Here is a 23,110-nt window from a genome sequence, read left to right as displayed (position 1 = left end):
AAACACAAAGACACGCATCAGACACACAGACACGCATCAAACACACAGACATGCATCAGACACACAGACATGCATCAGACACACAGACAGGCATCAGACATACAGACACATATCAGACACACACATTATACAGTAACAAGTTCATGATAAAAAAAAGTTGTGCCGTGTATCACATAGTAGTGTATTTAGTGGAAATTGCTAAATAAATGCTAATGGATGTGCTACATTCAGAAATGAAATAGACATACCCTTCATGTTTAGGGACATTGTGACTGATTAGAATTAGACTGAATTCACCATCAGACCAGAGGATTTGGGGATCAGATATGTTATTGTGAATAAAGTACCTCATGGCTTCTGAGGTTATGTGTAAATATCAACTTCTCTCTTTTCACTGTGTGAATCCCCAGTGCTCTGCAGAGTGTGGCACGGGCAGCCAGCAGAGGGCAGTGGCGTGTCTGACGAGGTCAGACGAGGGATTCACAGTGGTGCCACTGTATGAATGCTCTTCACTGGACAAGCCCCTCAGCCAGCAGACCTGCCATACCAAGGCCTGCGGAGCCAAGTGGCACCACACTGACTGGAGTGCAGTGAGTAATCTAGAATACTCTCTCTCTCTCTCTCTCTCTCTCTCTCTCTCTCTCTCTCTCTCTCTCTATATATATATATATATATATATATATATATATATATATATATATAGTGCAAAGATATAGTGAAAAGTGATAAAAGGCAAATGTGAACCCACAACTCTCTCTTTCTCTCTCTGTGCGTGTGTGTAGTGTTCCAAGACATGTGAGGGGGGATTCCGTGTGCGAGAGGTGCGCTGTCTCGCGGACGATATGACGCCGAGCGAGACATGCGAGCAAGGACTGAAACCAGAGGAGCAAGAGGAGTGCAGCCCTGAGCCCTGTCTACCACACATCGGTTAGCCAGTGCTGTACTCTCAGCTATACTCTCAGCTATACTCCCGGCTATACTCCTGGCTATACTCCCAACTATACTCCCAACTATACTCCCAGCTATACTCTCAGCTATACTCATTGCTATACTCCCGGCTATACTCCCAGCTATACTCTCAGCTATAGTCTCGGCTATACTCTCGGCTATACTCTCGGCTATACTCACGGCTATACTCACGGCTATACTCCCGGCTATACTCTCAGCTATACTCCTGGCTATACTCTCGGCTATACCCTCAGCTATACTCTCTGCATTAGTCTCAGCTATACTCTCAGCTCACTGCAAATTCCTTCTGTAGACACACAGACACATATCAAACACACACCAAACACAACAAAGAAATCCCCTCTGTAGACACACAGACACACACCACACACACAGACACACACATCAAACACACAGACACACGTCAAACAGAACAACAAATTCGACGGTTGTGCTGGTACCACATGAAGGTTGTGGTACCACACTATATTATTACAAGACTTAAACATTAACAGTAACAATATAAAACATACAATTATGATGAAGCACTAATAAAACATATCAGTGTATTTGTTCTTTGTGCTCTTAACTATATCTTAGAAATGCAAGAAATGATTTGGCAACCCCACTAAACTCCTCCCTCATGCCTAACTTTTCTTTACATCTCCAGATGAAAACTGCCAAGACAAGTACTTCAACTGCAATGTGGTGGTCCAGGCTCGACTGTGTGTGTATAATTACTATAAGATGGCCTGCTGTGCCTCCTGTACACGCGCTGCCCAACGGCAGACGACGTTCAAAAACTACAGATAAAATGAGCCCCTGCGGATCGCGCTGTTACCGGTTCAGCCGCTAGGGGGCGCTTTAACCAGACACAGCACAAAAGATCTGCAGTGGGCTTGACACACAGTGGACACGGGGGGAAGTCAAAGTTAAGTGACAATGCGTGTTTTGAGAACCAAAGGTGTGAAATACAGGTAAATCCCATGGAGGCAAAACACAGCCCTGATCTGGAGTCAGGTGAGAACACTGTTGAATTGAGAAATACAGATAAATCCCATAGAGACGAAACACGGCCCTGATCTGGAGTCAGGTGAGAACACTGTTGAAGCAACAACTTGTGTGGCATGCGAGCAATGACCACAGTGGCTCAGTGACCCAGGTCTGTTCTGGCACTGAGGATGTCTTTGTTAACAGGAACTGGAGACTCTGAGAGATTCATATGGGATTCAGTGATTCATGCGTATAGTGACCTATAAGTATGTAAAATGCAGCAAAGCCAAATGTTTTATTCCTGGTAATATAATTAGAATTATAATTAGTGCTTCAGAGGGAAAAAGGAGTCTGAGTATTAGCAAAGCCACTATTAACAACTTTTCACAGTCTGCTTCTAGACTACCATTACAGGCGTCATTTTACAAGACAAATCCCTTGAAATAGATTCAGTTTTAACTAACTGTTCACACCAAGCCATCATTAGGTTATCATGCATATACTTTAGCTAATAAAAGCAACTTCCTTCCCACTGGGTAGGAGAGAAAATTCTATGGAATATGTCAAAAATCAATTAACGTAGGTCTCGGAGCTTTAAGAGGCTGTGTTGAGATCTAGAAACAAGCCGGACCAGTCACATCCCAGAGTGCAGCAGGGGAGAAACCGCTGGCATGCCTTGATGGGGAAAGCAGACAGGATTTATGACGAGACCTGCTTGGCTAAGCTCCCACTACAGGGGCGCACACGGCCAGCTCTGTTTTCATCTGACGCCACAACCTGGAGTCGATTGCAAGAATAATCTCGCTGGCGTTCCGAACCTGACACGTGTCAAAACAGCCTCCTGCCACGTTAAAGGAGACTTAATATACAATAAAACACACCAACGATTGTATTAGCTCGAGTGTTTCAGCAGTGTTTCTGCCAACTCTGCCCTTTCCTGTAGGACTAGTGTATCCAGGTCCACACGGCCATGTACTGCAGTAGTCAAGGCATGGAATGCTTTCAGGCATGGGAGACTCCAGCAGGGACAGACAGATCACCCAGATGAGCAGGAACATCACACACAGATGTGTGTGTGTCTCTCTGTGTGTGTGTGTGTGTGTGTAGTTTATTTTTGATTGCTGCCTTTCTGCCTTCAGGTTTCCAGAAACCAAGTGTCCTGAATGTGCCAGAAAAGGAGAAATTCAAACATCTAGTTAATTAAGCTGTATGAAATGTTTGTATAGTAACTCTGGCCTTTCTCGGGAACAGTCAGTCTTCCAGTGTAGAATAAAGGTTGCATTTTTATGGCCCAGAACATTTTATTAAAGAATTCAAAGAATATACTGACCAATGTTCCAGTAATTTCATCTTCAACATCAGACCTTTCAATAATACCTAGTTAATACTAGACTACAGCTAATGAGCAAGATTAAAATTTAGGTTTTGCCTCAGTAATTCTTTGTACTAGACTGACTGCTATAGTGTATAAATTTACCACTAATTTATATTTCTTTAGCTTCTAAAAAAAATTCATTTATATTTATATTTTGAAATTATCCAGGTGTTGACATGTGTAATAGTTTGTCACGTGTAATTGTTTGTTACAGTGCAGAGTCATCATAACCTGTTCCGCGATAGTGTTGTTTTATAAAACTGATTAAAGAGGTCCATAATTCAACTGTCTTAGTTTTATTTTCATTTTATCCACGCAACATGCATAGTCCATCCATTCACATAAGAACTGGTTTCTGATGGGTCCAGTGTACATGCCTCCTCGGTGGGATTTGTGACCCAGACACTGGATTTCCCCTACCACTGAAAGAGAGGGTTCAGACTGGTGCGGATGTGACTTAATTGTGCTTAAATAATGGGATCAGAAATAACTCGTGTCAGGATTTACCCATTTCTGTGACCTCTCACTGAATTTCAATCAATTTCAATCAATAACATTGATTTAACATCTTTTGTGTGTGTAATTGTGGATATAATTACAGGACACTCCAAATTGCTCTTTCAGAAACATTTTGAGCAAAGTTTAGCTACAAAAAACATTAAAATCATCAGTATTCACTCAAAAATAGATACAACTCCATAAGTATCGGGACAGCTATACAAAAATCCAACAAGTAGAGGATGCCAGAATTTTATTGAAAAAGGAGAGATTTAGTTCTTAATAGAACAGGTTACTGAAAGCGCAACAACAAGCAAAGCCAAAGATCATCATCTCATATAGAAGAGCACTCTGCCTGGGAGCGTGAAGGCTGTGCTGTATCACTATTGCTAATCCACCATGGCACTACTTTGAGAGCACTGCACTACAGCGAGTGCACTGCGGTAGCACTGCAGTACCATGATAGCACTGCACTGCGGTACCACTGTGCAGTGCACCTGCTTAGATGGGTGCCTGCTCTGTTCTTACATTTTTTTTAAATTTGAGATCAGATAACTTCAGATAAGCTCCAGTTAAGGCAAGTTGTGATCTAACTGCATTTGTACTTTCCAAATATATGGGGAAAAATATCTATAGAAATGATTTTTTTCAGCTGTTTGGTTTGTATAAAATTACATACACAATGAATTTAATTCATACTGAATTAAAAAGTAATAAAGTGAGTAAATGTTTGTATGGGCTATAAGCATGTAGTTATATACCATATAATCATGTGATTTCAGAAGGTTATTTTCAGCTATAAGGCGGTATAATTCCAGAGTCTTACAAACTGTGCATGCCATAGAATTTAACTATAGGACCCGAATTAATTCAACAAAGGCAAGCTTTTGCAGAATCTCGTGATGAGATGCTCGTGTCGCCGATCCCGTTACAATTTCTGGCTGCTGACACTGGAACTGAAGGACTTCTCATCTCTGTCGGCCATGAAGTCCTCGATCTCCTCCACCGTGCGGGGCACACACGTCAGCAGCTCCACGCCATTCGCTGTCACTGCCACGTCGTCCTCGATACGCACCTGCAAGGTCACACGCACGTCTTTTACACACAGGACATTCCTCAGGCCTGGTAAATGCTCAGGTTTTTCGTAAAGAGTTAAAATGTGATAAATTGAACAAAAATCAACACAAAAAACTGAAAAAACATTCACTATAGGACCAACTAAAGTACCCTCTGCAGACCCCCGCATCTGACTGACTGCATCTTTGCAAACAGATGTAAAGTGGGTTCTAAAGTGGGTGTTAATAACAGCGCTTCTGTATCATGCTCTAAACAGAGTTCTTGTTTCTAAGCGGGAATGTAATGGCTTGGGTGGTCCGACCCCTCCAAAGCCGCGGAAGCGAGCCAGCACGTCGGCGTTGATAAAGCGGCACTGGGCGTCCGAGGCCAGTGCCCTGTCCAGCAGGTGGTCGATGAAGTAGATTCCTGGCTCCACGGTGAGGACCATGCGCTCCTGCACCAGACGCCCCATGCGCAGGCTCTTCAGGCCTGGCTCATCGATGCGCTCCACGCCCTGGAGGAAGACGAATGAGAGGAAGACTATATGTTAGGCTTGCGTAACAATTACAAAACATACACTGCATCAGCCTATAAAATATAACAAAGAAGATAATACCCTTTTCAAATCCCAATTTGACACCTTATTGGATATGTTATCAATATAGACTACATACATTGACGGTAAATTGAAACAAATTTGCTTTGTCACTGTACATGGCAAAGCCCTAGAAACGGAATATATTCAGCCAATAAACTCAGCCAATCACAGCCTTTGTGTCTTTGTGACCTTCAGATGTATTAAACCATTTCCCCAGACAATGCTGGGTGTTGTCTGTGAACCTCTCTCACACCTGTGTGCCGTTGTGCTTGTCACTGACCTCCGGATACCCCCCGACATCATGCACATCAATGCCCAGTAGGTGACCGAGGCCGTGGGGCATGAAGACAGCGCCCAGGTGCTCCTTCTGCATGTCCTCCACGCTCCCGTGAAGGATGCCGACCTTCACCAGTTCCTCCAGGTGGACCCGGTCGGCCAGACGGTGCATGTCCGTCCACTTCACACCTGCAGAAGGGGCGGGGCTTCACTGCACGAGCTACTCCAATGAGCTGTAAGGTGACTACATGGAGTATTTGGTCACTTTGTTTTCTTTTTTTTGCACTTAACCAAAACATTCTTCATTGTTTACATGCTCCAAAACAGAAAGACTGACAAAATGTAAGATAACCTTCCAGAAACGTACAAAACATGCTTCAACTCCCCAAGACTTCATGCTTTTCTTCTGGGTCCTAGTGTCCACATACCTGGTTTGAGGGCATCCAGGACGGCCCTGGACGACTTGAACACGGCCTCGTAAATGGCCTTCTGGTCAGGGGTGAACTTGCCGCTGGCTGGGAAGGAGCAGGTGATGTCGGAGGAGTAGCAGTAATACTCTCCGCCCATGTCGAACAGGCTGGGGGAGGAGCACAGGCAGGAAGCTGAGCCGTTAAACCCTGCCCCTTCTTCATTAGACCCCTCGTTAGGGGGCACGTGTGACAGACAAACGTGCAGACAAATCCCAACAAATTCTGCCCTCTACATATTACAGTCTGGGACGAAACCTATCTGGGACCCCTCTGGTTCTCGAGGAGGCTGTCGGATGGAGGTCCAGTGTAGTGGTTTTTAAAAGTACTTGAGAAAGCAGGGCTGCTGGCCCATGATTTACCCAACCAGACCTGAGCAGCTGACAGCCTTCCCAAAGAACAAACACAGGTCCCTCCCAAACGGGTGCTTCTTACGGCAGTCGCTCTCCGAATGGTTCACAGTTTGAGTGCGCCTCTGGAATCGGAGCATCTTTTTTGAAGTTAAATATGTCATAGAAATGTGCTATCAAATTAGCTGTGTAATTCTGTGTAATTCTTTAACAAATTTGTGCTCGACAGGGTAGCTTTAAAAAAATTTTTTTTCAAAAGTTTGTGAATCTAAAGTGTTAGTGACACCGTCTAACACTGGCCAGTTTTAAACCAGGACACATTAAATACAAAACGACAGCCCTCACAAAACAGAAACAAAACAGCAGACAAAAGATGAAAAGGGGGCGCTGCTATATCTGTTCATGCTTAAGACTCCTAAGTTCTTGTTTCAAAACTTGGGAAAGAAGTGCTTTACTGCTTTTGGCCACCAGGGGGAGATGTTTTACTGCTAATGTGGCAGGACTAGAGCATGGTAAAGCTTTGTGCGCACGTGTGCATGCAAGTCTCAGCCTGTCCTTTCAGTATATGAAATGTATTATGCAGAGTGCATAAGTTGGTTAGGGCAATACAGACACACACAGACACAATAAAACACGCCTGTATTCATTTTGTTTCACAGTGTTGCACACACTGATATGCACTGTGGGCATGCATGCGTTATAGTGCGGTTACTATATCATTCTGAACAGGTAGAGGAGAAAACCTTGCGGATAAGACTAAGGCAGGAAAAGGGTTTGTATATAAGTGCATACAACATGCTAAATGAGCAATACAGAAGAAAGGAAGGAAGTCATGTGACCTGTCAAAGGAAGTCATGTGAAAGGCGGGGCTTGGCTTGGGCCGTGCACTCACCACATGTCTCCGTCCTGAATGGTTTTGTCATTCGGCGCCCCCGCATGGCCGTAGTGCAGGATGGATGAGTTGTTTCCACTGCAGGGATTCAACCAATACAACATGGCCACTATCAGACAAACGTCCAGCAAGAAACACCAAGCTGAATGTGAGAATCATCAAATGTTCTCAGTCAGCAAGACTTTGTAATACGTAAGTGTACTTATATACCCCTGACTATTCCCCTGTACAACATTTAACAATACTACGAACTTAAGCATTCTACGAACTATTAAGTATTCTATGAAGTCAGCCAGACTGCATTTTGTGTTTTATCTATGGTAGATGCATCTGAGAACAACTGTGCTTTCCAGGCTGGCTTTAGCAAAGCTTTATAAAGCAGGACATGTAGTCCAGGCAAAGGCTCCTGCCCTGATTATGGTGATCTTGGTAAAAAAAAAAAATCCAAGCAAAAACTGATCTGAGGTCAGCAGTCCTTGTATGACTCCATGAAGAACAGCTCAAACGAGTCGGCCAGGGGAGTGGTCAGGGGCGTGGAAAGGTGCTCCTTGGTGCAGCCTGGGAGCCTCCCACAGTAGGGTGGACATCATCTGCACACTCAGATGATTCAGTTTGACGGTGGAATTTCTAACTGCACACATCAGCCCCCTCTAGAGGCAGCAAGGAGGTACTGGAGCTTGGAAGAACACCCAGAAGAGTGAGACATATTCTCACAGTGCAAGAATGACTTTCATTTCCCTCCTAAATGACATTTATTCAGCTACTGTGGTGGAAGGGCATGTGGTATCTGCTAATGGCCTTGTCATTAGCACCTGTAGTCACTGGGAGCAGATCTCAGAACCTTGCTGATTTGGTGGCTGGGAGACAAATTATGACCGAACTGTTGGCCTTACCTTCCACAGATGCAGGTGTAGGAGGTTTGTCGCATTCCCCCACGAGAGTAGCAATAGTGCTGAAACAAACTAACAAACACACACACACACACACACACACAGTAGAAAAGGCTGAAAATCAATCATACACAAAAGTCACATGCAGAAAGGACCATACATCATAGGGACCCTAAATCTAAGCTTCACTTAAGATATTCAGTAAAAACCCCACTCGACTACCGAGTTAAAGCCCCACTGGACTATCGAGCTAAAGCCCCACTCGACTACCGAGCTAAAGCCCCACTCGACTACCGAGCTAAAGCCCCACTCGACTACCGAGCTAAAGCCCCACTCGACTACCGAGCTAAAGCCCCACTCGACTACCGAGCTAAAGCCCCACTCGACTACCGAGCAAAAGACCCACTCGACTACCGAGCAAAAGACCCACTCGACTACCGAGCAAAAGACCCACTCGACTACCGAGCAAAAGACCCACTCAACTACTGAGCTAAAAGTCATTTATCTTAGGCACAACCTCTTATACAAGACTGATGTACATGTGATGCATGCCTCTCTAGAAGCGTTCAGGGCCCTGTGAAAGGTCAGTGCACCCAAATCCCCAATTTCACTCACTTCTTATTTCACTTTTTTATTTTAAAAAGTTGTTTTTTGGTGGTGGCATTAAAAAAAGCTTCCATGTTATTCCCTTGTTTTCTAAGTAAAGAAACCCTGCTGGGGTCTCCCAACCCTGACAGTACAGAACCACATACTGACGTTTGCATTTTGCAAGGAGTACTCTTTAAAAAGACCTAAATGAGAGGATCTGGCAACAAGGTATCTGCATCGGGGTCAGCTTTAATTCCAGCTGAGCAGCAGCCCTCCCGACCAGCTACTGAATGCCAAGATCTGCAGACGCACCAGCCCTCTGTGTCCACGAGTACATACGCCTGCGGTAGGAGACACCCAAGAAGGACATGTGAATCAAAAACTAGAACTAAACCATGAACCATGAAACGGTGGAAATCGTCGAGATCTTCAAGCAGCAATGCTGGAAACTTTGGATGCTTTCCCAAGACCATGGTTTAACATAAATATCTACAAAAGTCAGATACACTCCCTTGTCAGGCACAAGAAAGAATAATGTGGATCACAGAGTGTTCCTGAGATATGCAGCCCCCAGCTATAAACCGTGTGTGTTAGGGAGAGTGAGCAGAAGAGAAGTTAAGGAGACAAATGGAGAGAGTTGGAGAGAAAGGGAGAGGGGTGGGGAGCTAAAGATAACAGCAGCTGCAAACACGGCCCTCCTCCCCCAAGCACAGAGAACTACAGCGCCTTACTCAGACAAGAGCCACATCCAGTTAATCTGATAGGAGTTCTACCCAGCATGTGTGTGTGTGTGTGTATATATATATAAAAACACGCGTGTGTGCTCCGAGGTCATGTACAGTCCAGTCACTGAGATTCATCTTTAATTAAATCCCATGATGGCAGACAGAGCAGGGGAGGGAAGCTGGATCCTGGTTACTGCGCACACACACGCACACACACACACACACACACACACACACACACACACACACACACACACACACACACACACACACACACACCATGGGAGCTGGTTAGTACAGCTTTGCCAAATATATAAGAAACCACAAACAAACCACGAACAACAACACATAAAACCATTAAAAAACCTAGGAAAAAAACCCTAAAGCCTAAACAATTAATCTTCAGTCACTGGGTGGATTAAATAAAAGAAGCAACACCATCAAAAGAAAGACAGTTAGCTCTGAATGTCATTCCAAACCCTGTCCAGAAGCCCTGTGCCTACTATCTGTAAGCTTGAGTAGATAAGTCTGATCAAATAGCCATGCCTCTCTGACATCATATAGAACCACTCTGAATTATAATGCACAGGTGGAAGGTGGAAAAGGTCTCAATCCCTCGAAGATTTTAGTTTTACATCTGAAAATCAGGATCTGATTGCGTGACATCTCACCTCACCGTAATCCTGGTTCACTTGGCCTTTGTACTTTAAATACTAATCCTGAGTTTGGCCAACTGGGACTACGTCGGTAATGTCACTGGCGCAAAACACCGTACAGATGGCTTGCAATTATCCCAATGTTTAGTTAAGCACAGTCATGAGCTTGTGGTTTATTTTTGAGTTAACTTTGGGCAGAAATGTACCCCATGATTAAGTTGTAATTAATGTCCGGAGACCTTTAGCTGGTCCTGAAGAGAACTCAATCAAATTCCAAATGAAAAGTTCACAGCATGAGACAGAAGCCCGAAAAGGTCAGGCGCCTTCTAATTGGCAGACCTGCACATCCTGCCTCTCACGTTCACATATTCTGATGGCTATTAAAACAGGGATCAGATTCTCTCTCATTATATGGCAGGGCATTGTGGAAGGATCAAGGAAACTGGTCTTTAAAGGTTTGTTTGAATCAAAAGACACTTTGTACCAGCAGACGCTCTGGGCTTAACGTCTCATTATCCACCAGTGAGTGTGTAAGAACGACAGGCTAAAAGTCTACATTGCTGCTTGGTTCTATACTGGTGTGTGTGTGTGTAACTGGTTGAGTTAAGCGGTTGCTTGAATTTTGAGCACCTTTAATCCTGTATTCACAACACAACGCTGGCCTCTTTGTACGTACAAGTATAAGACTCCGATGTTTGATATGAAGACACAATGTTTTCCGCGTGCAATAATGTTATCGCGTTACAGTTCAGCATGTGGACTATTTTATCATCATTTGTGAGGTGTGAAATAAAATGGAAGTGGCAATCTGTCTTTCTGAAAACACTCTCCTGCCAGCAGATACAAAACCACTCCACTGCTGTTAGCCACAAAAATAAATAAATAAATTTTAAATTCTTTTTACAAAAACACCCCCATCACGGTAGGTGGCCCATACACATTCAAAAGCGAACTAAGAATAATTACAACGTCAGAGCACTGGATTGTGGGTAGTAACGAATGACAGCCATTAAGAAACGCAGTGATGTGATGCCCACACTTCACTAAGGGCGTGTGAACGGATGTTGGGAGCTAAAATATTCGTTCACTCACTTAAAACATTCATGTGTCCAGCAGGGCCAAGCACTGCATGCATTGAAGGCCAGGCAAAGGGTCTCCCGGCAACTACTGCAGTGCCGCGTGGAAGACCACGGCAGCTACAGCTACAGGAAATACAAAAGATCTCACGCCGCTCTCCAACAACAGTGAGGCGGTAAAGATTAGCATTACTCACACAAATGCGCCGAGCAAAATTTGTCAGCCCAAAACAGAAGGGAACTCGTCCCTAAAGCGTAGCACTGAAGGAAGAAAAGCTGCGTAAAAGCTTTTCACGTTTCCTGTGAAAGAGGACCTCACGGGGGAGTGCGGCAGGAACGGTACAACAAACCCAGCGTACACTTCCAGCTATTTTATGCACCCAGATAAATGTCACCCTTGAATCTAATTATAACGAATACAAACCAGCTAGCCACAGAGTCAGCTTCAGTTACATTACTGTTTTTATAATGAACTGTTTCACCATTTAATAACTGACAGAGGTGCCCTTCACAACAAGTACTAATGAATTAATTAATTAGAAATAGAGAAAGAGACATGTATATCAAATATCCAGACACTTAATAGAGGGTCCATGTGTTTCGTGTTGGCTGGCACAACACGCCCAGCTGGCGACCTGGATTATGAAAGAACCGTCCTGGTCAGCCTTGCTAAAGGGTCCGGTGTGCATGCGTGGCAGAGCCAGGATTAGAACCCCCAACCTTCCGATAGCCCAAAGTGCTATCCACTAGGCCAGCGGACGTCCACAGAAGAGAGGAGGATCTACTGAGGTGGAAATGAGCGTTACACCTGCCCCCGCTACCGTGGCCACGCCTCCCGATTAATGTCCCACCACGCATCGGGGGAACTCCGCATCCAGCAGTGATGCAGAGAAGTGCAACCTCCCTGCTGCTCTACGGAGGTGAACAGGGGCAGCACGTCCCGCACGTGCCTGTTCACCTGGGTGCCACGGCAACAGAGAGAAGCACTCCAGCGCCCGCATCGGAGGGCCAAGCTATGACAACGCACCTCGTCTCAGCTCTCGGAACAAAGCACACGGCATGCCGGCAATTCCTTGATTCACATGCAGCCAGGAACGCATGGCCTCACTCCGGTATCCTGCGCAGGAAGCGCGCATGACTTCAGTCTCCCCATCTGTCACCCCCAACCGTGACTGTAGAACTCCAGCACTCAGACACAGCAGCTGATTCTACAAGGAGAAACAAGTAATAATGCGCAGAACCAGGAAACAAAGCGTTGTTGGGCACAGTGTAACCTGAGTCGCAGTATCGCTGTTACACAAACGCAGGATATTTTGAATGTCAATATCACTTAACTGTCCATATTTCATGGCACTCCGAACGTCACTTACAGCTGATTCGTGACACACAAATGTATATTACGATTATTATCACTGCTGTGAGCAAAGAATCCTCCACCCATCTGTTCCGTACATCACTGAATCAGTGATTCAGACCCAGATCGACATTGACCTTCACCAAAAGAGCCGATGACTCACTGCTGTCTGAGGAGAGACGAAACCCTTCAAATTTGGCTTAGCTGGGTTGCAGACCTCCTCCCCCCCGCCGCCCAGCCGGTACTCCATCGCCCGCTCTGATGGGCAGGCCCCGGCCCTGCCGTATGGTTGCCTCCTTAACGGAAACCCTCCCGCACGACTGGCATGCGCTTAATAACAGACATAAAACGAAGAAACTCTGCCAGATGGCAGGAAGGGAGGGGAGGCGAGACTGTTTAATCTGCTACGGCAAAAAAGCAACCCTCCCCAATCAGGATCTGCCTTTTCAGGAGGATTAAACCGTTTTCTGGCCAGCGACTTCCAGCCATCGTCTCCGGGATTTTCCTTTATGGGGCAGAAGGCGATTTTTCATCGCGGCTTATCCTCCCACCAGCTTTCTTCAAGATGGACGCAGTGCCAAATCAGCGCGCCACGCCCACAAAGGTCTGCGCGTGATGCTTGTTGCGTGACTGTTCCTGGCATTTGTAATGACGCCGCACATCTGTACCTCAAATCCACTCCATCGGAGGAGCCGAGCCGCACTGAGCGAGGTCTCAACGCGGCGACCTTCAGGAACCGGGGAGGGTGCCTTTCGGGGGCGGTTCTTTCGGGTTCTGGCCGAGGAGGACGTCGCACCTGCCTGCGCGCCGGGTCTGGCCGTCTGCAGGGGGCTCGGATCCTCGCGGCGCTCGGGGCTCGTCTTCGCTGGGGAGAGAGCCACCTCGGAGGCCCTTGGAGCTGGCACAGAGAGCAAGGGCTCCACTGGGGGCTGACGGAGGCTCAGAGCCCCCGGGTGCAGCAGAGTGGGCCAGGGAACGGGCTCCTCTGCCTCCCTGGCCAAAAATCACAACAAAAGCTCTCTGGAGCTTCTCTTGTAACTTTCTAGCTCTCGCGCGCTCTCTCTCTTTTTTCTTTCCTTCTGCCCTCCTTCCAAATCCTCCCTTCTCCTCCAAACTCTTTCTTTCCATTCCCGTCACTTCTCTCTCCAATCCTTCTTGGTTTCTCTTCCGCGTCCTCCAAGAGTGCCAAAAGTTTTCAGCCTGAACCCAGAGCCTCTGTCGCCACCTCAGAGCTCGGGCTCGCGCCTCAAATCCCCTGGAAGTCTGCATTTTAAAAGGCGGCTTTACAAGATGCCTTCGTGTTCAGGTAAATCGCAGCTGGAGCAAATTAAGGAAGGTGCTTTAACAAGCGTGGCAGGTTACTGGAACTATAGAGACAGCCAGTGCCTAGGGCTCAACAGAGGACAGCGGCAAGGACGAAGAATCAGACACAAAGCCGGAAAATTAGAATAGCCGCTGAAACTAGAGCCCCCTTACTGGAATAGGCGACGAGGGGCCTGATTACGGGATCCATACCTATATCTGGAGGCACCCGTGCCAAAAAAAACCTTTTACAGAGAGACACGGTGGAGGCACTGTGTGGACAGAGCAGTCACTGATGGAAGCAGCTGGTCGCGTTTCACTTTTATCAGTTCGGTCCAGAACGTTTGGCTGGGAGACGTTCACACCGCTGGCAAATGAATCAGGATGCGGTAGGAATCTTTATCCTGGAAGGCTGGAGAGGTTTGTCTCGTTTCTGTTGCCACGGTAATGCCACAGCCATCACTCCATCCTGATGGATGTGGAGACAGCTCTACGTTGGAAGGCTGGATGAAAAGAACTCTCAGAAAAGTTAGGGTTACAGAACAAAGCCCAGGGAAGCCTATATTAGTACGATACAGGAAAACGCACGCGTGGCTACATTTCAAGAGCCACTCACAGCTGGCCATCATACCCCACCGCAGGGCAGCATGTCACGGCCAATAATCAACTGGGTGCCGACATTTTTGGAAATCTTTAACACACTGTCATGAACCACATCAGACAAGGTCCTTGAACACAAGATGGCAAAACAGTGGGTCGTTACTTTGGTCTCTGTAGTGACAATCAGAGGGTGTTATCAGACATGTCTGCATCCTCCTGTCAGTACTTCCCCAGAAACATATGCTTGTATGTAGACGAACACGTGCGGAAGGAATTACGAAGACACGAGACAGATGCAGCGGAGTACGGGAACTGGGCAGCTGGCAGAACAAAAACCAAAAACAAAACAAAGACTAATTAGTAATCGTCTTAGCTTGAAAATCTCAGTTCCCTTTTCGTAACACTTGCATGTTGCGGTATGAAGAGATGAGGGCCATCCGAGTGAGGAGTCCACCAGCCCCACCGTTCCTTTTCAAAAGATGTGTGCGGTTCAAAGCTTCCCCACACAGATAACAGCCGCCCTGTTTTCCATTGATTAAAGCCCAGCGAGAGCTAGCGGCTTCGTTCCAGGAGCGCTCCGGAGAAGGAACAGTCTGCCTCCTCTCCCCTCGTTCAGCTCTCCCCGGGGAGGTTTTCAAAAGAGACAACGAAGGTCGACAGGACTGAGCTTGGTAAGCAGCGGGGCATTTTTGTTGCTTAGCGCCGGGACCGCGGCTGTCGTATTCACCCGTCGTCCTGGCAGGCGGCAGGTGAGCGGCTCACGGGCAAGGCTGACGTGAACCGTGTGTATGGGGCGGAGAGACTGTCTGGCCGCTGGTCCCAGCGGGTGTTACCGGAGCACATCCAGCGCTGGGGAGTGGAAGTCATATGGTCTGAAGCATGCTTCTGACAGAGAACAGGCCTCAAAGCAGCCGTGGCCGAGACGGCATTGGCCCAAAGACACAGGCCCGGCGTCTCTGAGGCGGCACATGAAGAGGGACAAAAAAACTTTACAGGCAGAAAACATCTTCCGAGGCAGAATCGCGGCGCAGTTAGCCGCTACACAGAGCACGCTTGGGGCGTCGAGCCCGCCGTACCCATCACCAGACCTTCTCCAGGAGAGCACGGCTGGTAGCTGGAAAGGTTTTACACAAGAATATTCACACTGCGAGAGGAACAGTGCCATTCCAGACTATAAACTACAGCCACACGGAGGCTGACTGAATAACGGAAATATGATTCTGTCCTGAGTGCACTGTTGGCGGGATGCTGAGAGCGTGCTCTTTGAGAAGAACACTCCCTCCGCTAGACTACGTGCTGGGGAGTTTATGAATTTTGATTGTGAACCTGGTGGGTGGAGGAAAAAGAAAATCAAAACAAAACCAACCATAGAAAACAAGAAGTGAGCAAGTCTCACGTGGGTTTGGATCTGTTTTTTTTAACCACGCCACCAACCCCACTACAAAGGTACGTCAAAAACTGACATCTACCCCACCCTTCCCAAAAAGTTTGTTTTGACAACCAACTCTGGTGTGATGGCAGATATATACATACCCCTCAAAGCTCTGCTTCTCAGAGAACCCCCCCCCCGACCAACTCTACAGAAGACAGGACCAACCAGAGCAGCACCAATCAAAAGCAACATAGGCCCGAGCCATTATCTGTCCCCAACCTCCACCTGCCCCCACCCTGCCCCCACCCTTCCCCCGCCGGGCCGCCATATCTGCGGCTTTGAAGTCGCGGCCGCCGGCACTGTCGCGAGCGCTGCGCCTCCTCATTAAAACCTCCAGCAGCTTCTGATCAAGGCTGCGTGTGCAGCCGTTGCGGGAGGAGGCACGTGGGACGGACACGTGGGAGTGGCGGGGCAATACAAGCGGAAGCGGAGGCCTCGGTTGGCCCTTACAACGCGCGGGGGGGGGGGGGGGGGGGCTTCCAGCCAATTTCATCTCGCTTTGTTAAACAGTGCTCACGTGTGCGGTAAGTTAAACATGAACACTCCTTTGATGCCCTCCTTGAAACACTCCATTTTCCAAACATCCTCTTGGTGTCAGGAGCAATGGCTGAAACATTAGGTATGATCGATGAGTCTAAATCAGCCAGGACCACAATAATGTGATAACCCACCAACAATCAGATCCAGTATCACACAGGCGAGGCCGCGTGCAGCGTACTCGCCGTTAATTGTCGGGTTTCGGTGTGGCGTTTCATCCTGTCTTCCTGGCTCCCCTGTCACCTGTGCATGCTATTTTTAACTTGTAACCATAACAACAGCTGTGTTTCTCTACTGTCAGTTCGGGGTTTTTTGTTCCTTGTGGGAGGAAGCTTTGTCTCGGAACGTTTGCAGGGTTTCGAGAGGGCCCGTGTGCAGAACAAACAACACAAAAAAAATATAAAAACAGACTGGTAGAAATTGTACTCAGGTGTGACATTTAACAACAACAACAAAAAAAAAAGTTAAATCTTTACAGAAAATGTGACATAAGGAATGAGACATGAATTAAAACGTAACCGTTAAAAAAAAAAAAAAAAAAAAAGGTCTATTTGTCAAACACCCATCCAACCAATAAAGTTGGCAGATTACAAAGCAGCTGTCCTCTGAAAAGGTAAACTGAATTATATGTTACACTACGTGTCTCGTACACCTGGATAACCCTCAACATGGTGCCAACACACTGATAAATGTCAAAAGCTGGCACTTGGAACAAAAGCCTGGTGTGGGCAGCAGTGGGGAAGCGAAGGGATCCCAGGAATGTGAGACTGCTCCGTGGATTCTCACCAACATCAACCGTCCCCCCCATCCCACATCATTAACAGCACAGGTGCCCGATCGTCCCTGCAAATGGCTGCTGTGGTTTTAGGTGGTTATTTCCACTTGCGCCATCAGCTCGTCCCAGCTGGTCAGGGTTAGCTCCTGCCGAAAAGCAGCTCCGCTTCTTCCTGTGTGAGGAGCAGTTTGCTGGTCTGCAAACAGAGGCTGACGTCGTCTTCAGGAGCATACAGAGGAACTGAGGCAGGGTCAGTATGAGATGGGAGACGTTCCACTGCTTGCCCACAGCAGATGTTCGGTCCCACCACACCTTCCCACTCCGGCTGATCAGGACTGGACTGGCGTGCGTTTGCCCCAGTCAGAAGAGGCCACAGCTGGACCGGCGTTACATTTACATTTCTGGCATTTAGCGGACGCTTTTACCCAAAGCGATTTACAATTATGACAGAGTACAACTTGAGCAATTGAGGGTTAAGGGCCTTGCTCAGGGGTCCAACAATTTGGTGGTGGGCTTGAACTGGCAACTTTCTGAATACAAGTCAAGTACCTTAACCACTAAGCTACCGGTGCCCCAGTGGTAGCTCAGTAAGCTAATAACCAGTAACCTACTAACAGGGAATGGTTCTGCAGTTTGAGAATTTCCCAGGTGGCACCTCCGCTGCAGAACACGAGGTAAGAGACGAGGGTGGGGCAAGGTTAAGGTCGAGTGGATGAAACGCCGTGAGAAAAATCCACTTGCATGTCAAATGAATCCTGGTAACACCAACAGTGACATGGAACAAGGTCCACACCAAGTGCTTCTGGCCATCACCGGGCACAGCAAAACCAACCTCGCTGATGCAGACGTACCTTAGCTGGCCCAGACTCCTCCCTTAGAGACCAAACCTTTGACCACGTCGCGCGACTTCCTTGCGGCAATTCAGAAGGTGGAACCCGTGTGTGACAGGCACCTTTAACCTTTTCAGACTTTGAGGCACATTAACTCAATAACTGACGACAGTTGTTTGAGTCCAGATAACCCAGTCATTTCTAAGCAACAATCTTTTGTGGGAAAATCAAAGAAATGTGTTTGCACCAACAACCTGCTAGGGTTTTGATTTCTAAGATTAATCCCTTATCTTACGAAAAATTGTGTTTTTCATCAAAGAATAATATGGGGCACCCAGAGATTATTTTAAAAAGTCTGCAAATGCTTGTGCACGTGAGAGGAATAGCTGATAAAAATGAGGCAAGTGAGTATTAAAATCGTAGTTGTCATTCAAACCCTTGCTTCACATCAGCGTCAGTCAAAACTTTCCAAACTCAACAAAGATACCAGTTTTCTTGTGTGTGTGTGAGTGTGTGTGTGTGTGTGTGTGTGTGTGTGTGTGTGGTGGGGGGGGGGGGGGGGGGGCAGTGCAGTATAAGCAATGCCATTACAACCCCCACCCCAAATCCAGCATAACACAAATTCAATCTGCACTGCATGGCCAGAATTGGATGAAGCCGCTTTCACAGATTACATCTAACGCTAGATAACCACAGCTAATGTCTCTGGGAAGCTAGCTAGCTCCAGTAGATGCACACTGCTTAGATAAGCTTTAACGCTCTGAGCGAACTGCTAAGAAGAATTGCACCACGCCTCACAATGGAAATCTGCATTATTCTCAGAGCCACAAATCCACAAAACGCATGCTTACGGGGGTTATATTTAGCCATGCCATATCTTAATACCTTGCCAAATAGAATGAGTCATATTGTACTTGGCTTTCCAACAGTGAGCACAGACACGCTGAAACAAACTGTAGTCTATTAGAAGATGAAGTAAAAAAGAAAAAAAGTTGAACAGGCCATTTGCCAGAATTACACCTCATGAAATTCCCAGAGATTCTGCCAGATAAGAGAAAGCTGTAGACGTTGAGTAGCGAACACGGCAACCTTTAGCCTCGGATCGGGTCCAAGCGCTGTGAACCTAAATGGCTTCATGTTTTTATCCAGCTCATCGCCAATCCTCACGAAGTCAGCGTCCAACACGTTTCTGATGCCACATTTACGTCTTTGTGAACAGTGTAGCTGATGTAACATCAATATGTACAAGAACATACTGTATAATAACAGTTAGCTAGTTTTCGATTATTAAATGTAGCTATATTCTTGAAAATTCTTATAAAAAAATCTCACATAATGATACAATTTTACATTCCTTTGACTGTAATAATGACCTAAAAAGTGATGCCACTTTGAAGACGCCATCATGAACTGCAACTCCTTGCTGGCCATGGCAGACTCTTTGAGGAGCTTGGATCGTGTAAATGAGCAGATATGAGGAGAGAAGCCAAACCCTGAACCTCACTTGAACCTCTTTGAGAGAATATTCCTGTGTAAATTACTAGTGGTACTAATGAGAGCTCTGGCTGGACAGCACACCCTGTGAACGTTCGAGAACCATCCGAGCTTGTTGAGCTGTTCAGGGGTCCCCCGGGTTCCTCCCCGACACCGGGCCCTTCAGAGCTTTGGGTTAAAGGTCAAGAGAGCTCTCTCCAGCCAGCTCAAGGGACTTACTTCAGTGCAGAGCCGGTCCTGGCAGAACCATGCTGAGTGAAAGACCCAGCACATGATCCTCTAAACGCAAAAACCAACAGTCATTCAACTCCACTGAATGCCGTAACTGCATGCTTTTGCATCATCAGTGACCATCGGTCTTGGCCAGCAGGCATGCAGACAGCATTCTTCCACAATCAACAGGAACCTGATGAGATTGCATGTACACTAAAAATGATGCCTCAGATCTGGAGATATGAGAAGAGGTGAGCTGTGATGCTTTGTGAGGGCTTGAATTCACGACTCCAGTCTGATGCGGTTACACAACCAACATACAAGTCTCGTTGGAGATCACTGAGTTGAACATGCCCAGCTTCAGAGGAGGGCCACAACATGAGCGCTCTGTCCTTTCAGCTCCATGGCTTTATGCTAAAGGAAGATGTGATAAGGGGAGGGTGTTTTCCTCTCTTTATTTTTCAAAAATAACTCTTAAGGCTTTTTAGTGCATTATTGACAATTCAAAGCCACAGCCGCCCTTCCAAAATGTGCTTCATTCTGAGCAGCAGACAGAATGTGGACAGTGTCTGGCATTGGGTGCCAGTGCGTCAGAGTCAAGGCTATCTGTCAGAGACAGGCTACAGCTCTACCATGCCTCAACTCCAAACACGCTAGGCTGAAGTTACACGCTTGCTGCTGCAGTGAACAGCCACATAGGAAATAAGACTCAGAGCTACAGCCACTCAGCCAAAGTGCAAAGTCTCTTTAGTGTGTGTGAGAGAGAGAGAGAGAGAGAGAGAGAGAGAGAATGAGCTTTTTTCTTGCTATCTAAACAGGTTAAAGAAGAAAAGTTGCTTCCGAGATTTGGTGACATCCAATCAAATTGTTCCTAATGATAAGTCAACAAAAGCACTTCTCAAACCCTGGACCTGCATAGCTTGTCCCTCACAGACTAAATGGCTAAAGAACTGCTGACAGTACACAGCAATGAATACACACCTATACACCTAACAGCACAGCACATGTGTGGGTGTGTGTACCACTCATACACACATCCATGTACAAGCACCCCTAATACAAAACACACGCGCACACACACGCAGGCGGGCACACATACACGTGGGCGAACAGACTCTCACAAGCAAGGGTGGAACAGGAGCCATGAGTGGATTTGCCCTGCATTGCATTACAATACAATAATGACATTTGGAGCATTGTTGACTGCAGACATGCTCTTCCTCACTCCAGCGAAACTCAATTAACGTGCACACGACACGCTTCCTGAAGACTCCCCACAGACAACGCATGCTCCAGCCATTACTGCACAGTCAATGACGCCATCTGTAATCAATCAAAGCAATCGTTGGAAGCCATTCTGAATTAGCTTTCAGCACGCTCATTCGCTCTGGCACCTCCGGCTCACGTCACACCCAGCTGAACTGTACTGCGTCACAGAAACATTGAAAACAACTTTTCAAAAAAAGTGAACATTAACCCTGTAATGAGCAAATGAGCTCACTAGAAATCTCAGTGTGGCTGCAGCACGCTACAGTGAGCCACTGTTAGAAGGGTCTGGGTGGTCTATTGTACCCTAGAACAGCGCTGTGTCCAGCAGAGTAGCGTCATGTCCAACATAGTAGCTTCGCATCCAGCCCAGGACCGGCTCATTGAGTTTGCCCTTTTTCCCACCTGGCTGTCTGATGCTGTTCCATCATTACTGATTGCACTGCAGCTCTGAGGATCTCCTGCAGATGTGAGAAAACCTCTATAGTCTGTCGGGAGTGCTGGCATCCTGGAACCTGGCTGAGACTCTGAAGAACCAGAATTAAGACTTCATCTCACACCCAAAGATGTCTCGTTGAAAGGGAAACATCGAGCTTGAGGAAACGCGCCCAGTCTCCGAGGGTTAAAACGACCCATTGTGATTTATGGCAATTAACGTTTTCTAGATTTTAGGAAGTCCTTTGCACACGTCAGCAGCAGTACGTCTACACTGTGCCGTGTGAGCAGAACCGTACACCACATGAACTAAGACATGTCACAAAGACGTACAAACAGGCATACCCAAAGGATATTAAGAGTACTCACAAAAGTGTGCGTCTGTGATCAAATTTACCACGAATGACAGTGCTGTGCTCACACACACACACGCCACAAACAACAAACGCTGAAGATATTTGGACATATACAGAACACAGAGCATTGAGAGGATCACGCCTCTCAACACACACACACACACACACACAGTGTCTTCTCTAAGGTCTTTCGCATCTTGTGTTCTGGGGCGATGGTGTGTGTTGTGATTCTTTGACCTCTAAGATCACCGAGACAAACGTGCTGAAGAGCTCCACTCTCACTTACCTTTCCATCTCATATTCCTTATGGCCAGGCTTCACATGCTTCATTATCTGTTGGCAACAAAGAGGCAAACAAATAAATCCAATGAAGGCTTGGTTGTGTGCACCCTCTCAGCGCCCCCGCAGACCAGCTTGCCGACAAAGGCTAACGGGTTTGAGAGAGCGCTGGATATGATGACCTGATGGGTCCAAATTATACACCAATTTTTAAAGAGGAGAGTAGATATTAGAGAACCAGAGAGAGGGAGACAAACAGTGGGAATGGACGGGCTGGACTGCAGAGGGTGTGCAGCATGGCCAAGCTCCCAGCCCCAGCCCAGCCGAGCCCCAACCCCAGCCGAGCCCCAGCCCAGCCCAGCCCCAGCCCAGCCGAGCCCCAACCCCAGCTTCAGCCCCAGCACAGCCGAGCCCCAGCCCAGCCGAGCCTCAGTCCCCCAGCCCCAGCCCTGCCGAGCCCCAGCCCAGCCGAGCCCCAACCCCAGCCCAGCCCAGCCCCAGCCCAGCCGAGCCCCAGCCCCAGCTTCAGCCCCAGCACAGCCGAGCCCCAGCCCCAGCACAGCCGAGCCCCAGCCCAGCCGAGCCTCAGTCCCCCAGCCCCAGCCCTGCCGAGCCCCAGCCCAGCCGAGCCCCAGCCGAGCCCCAGCCCAGCCGAGCCCCAGCCGAGCCCCAGCCCAGCCGAGCCCCGGTCCCAGTCCCCCAGCCCCGGCCCAGCCGAGCCCCAGCCCCAGTCCAGCCGAGCCACAGCCCAGCCGAGCCCCAGCTGAGCCCCAGTCCCAGTCCCCCAGCCCATCCCCAGGGACTCGGGGCTGGTCCATTATACAGCTGACATGCCTCGACAAATAAGGT

General features: G+C 47.5%; 2 protein-coding genes across 6 annotated transcripts in view; one reads left to right on the top strand and one right to left on the bottom strand.

The window, feature by feature from the left end:
* The window catches only part of LOC113583445 (thrombospondin type-1 domain-containing protein 4), a 36,790-nt gene extending 33,189 nt beyond the window's left edge, over nucleotides 1-3,601 (top strand). For 3 of the 4 annotated variants that reach the window (XM_035524925.1, XM_035524924.1, XM_035524927.1), the window contains 3 exons: nucleotides 411-590; nucleotides 783-927; nucleotides 1,619-3,601. In XM_035524925.1, coding sequence (XP_035380818.1) covers nucleotides 411-590; nucleotides 783-927; nucleotides 1,619-1,761 — 468 coding nt within the window. In that variant the 3' untranslated portion in view covers nucleotides 1,762-3,601. The remainder of the gene's footprint in view (nucleotides 1-410; nucleotides 591-782; nucleotides 928-1,618) is intronic. The other variant, XM_035524926.1, reaches the window with a different exon arrangement.
* A 449-nt stretch (nucleotides 3,602-4,050) lies between these two features.
* pepd (peptidase D) overlaps nucleotides 4,051-23,110 on the bottom strand; it is a 44,998-nt gene continuing 25,938 nt past the window's right edge. For both annotated transcript variants that reach the window (XM_027019784.2, XM_027019777.2), the window contains exons 9-15: nucleotides 22,269-22,315; nucleotides 8,347-8,415; nucleotides 7,454-7,531; nucleotides 6,173-6,321; nucleotides 5,749-5,933; nucleotides 5,193-5,384; nucleotides 4,051-4,889 (exon numbers count right to left, since the gene is read on the bottom strand). In XM_027019784.2, the coding sequence (XP_026875585.2) occupies nucleotides 4,743-4,889; nucleotides 5,193-5,384; nucleotides 5,749-5,933; nucleotides 6,173-6,321; nucleotides 7,454-7,531; nucleotides 8,347-8,415; nucleotides 22,269-22,315 (867 nt within the window). In that variant the 3' untranslated portion in view covers nucleotides 4,051-4,742. The remainder of the gene's footprint in view (nucleotides 4,890-5,192; nucleotides 5,385-5,748; nucleotides 5,934-6,172; nucleotides 6,322-7,453; nucleotides 7,532-8,346; nucleotides 8,416-22,268; nucleotides 22,316-23,110) is intronic.

Source organism: Electrophorus electricus, chromosome 4 (genome assembly GCF_013358815.1).
Source record: "Electrophorus electricus isolate fEleEle1 chromosome 4, fEleEle1.pri, whole genome shotgun sequence".
Classification (NCBI taxonomy): domain Eukaryota; kingdom Metazoa; phylum Chordata; class Actinopteri; order Gymnotiformes; family Gymnotidae; genus Electrophorus; species Electrophorus electricus.
Note: the sequence above shows the minus strand (reverse complement) of the source record. Positions and strands in the feature narration are given on the sequence as shown.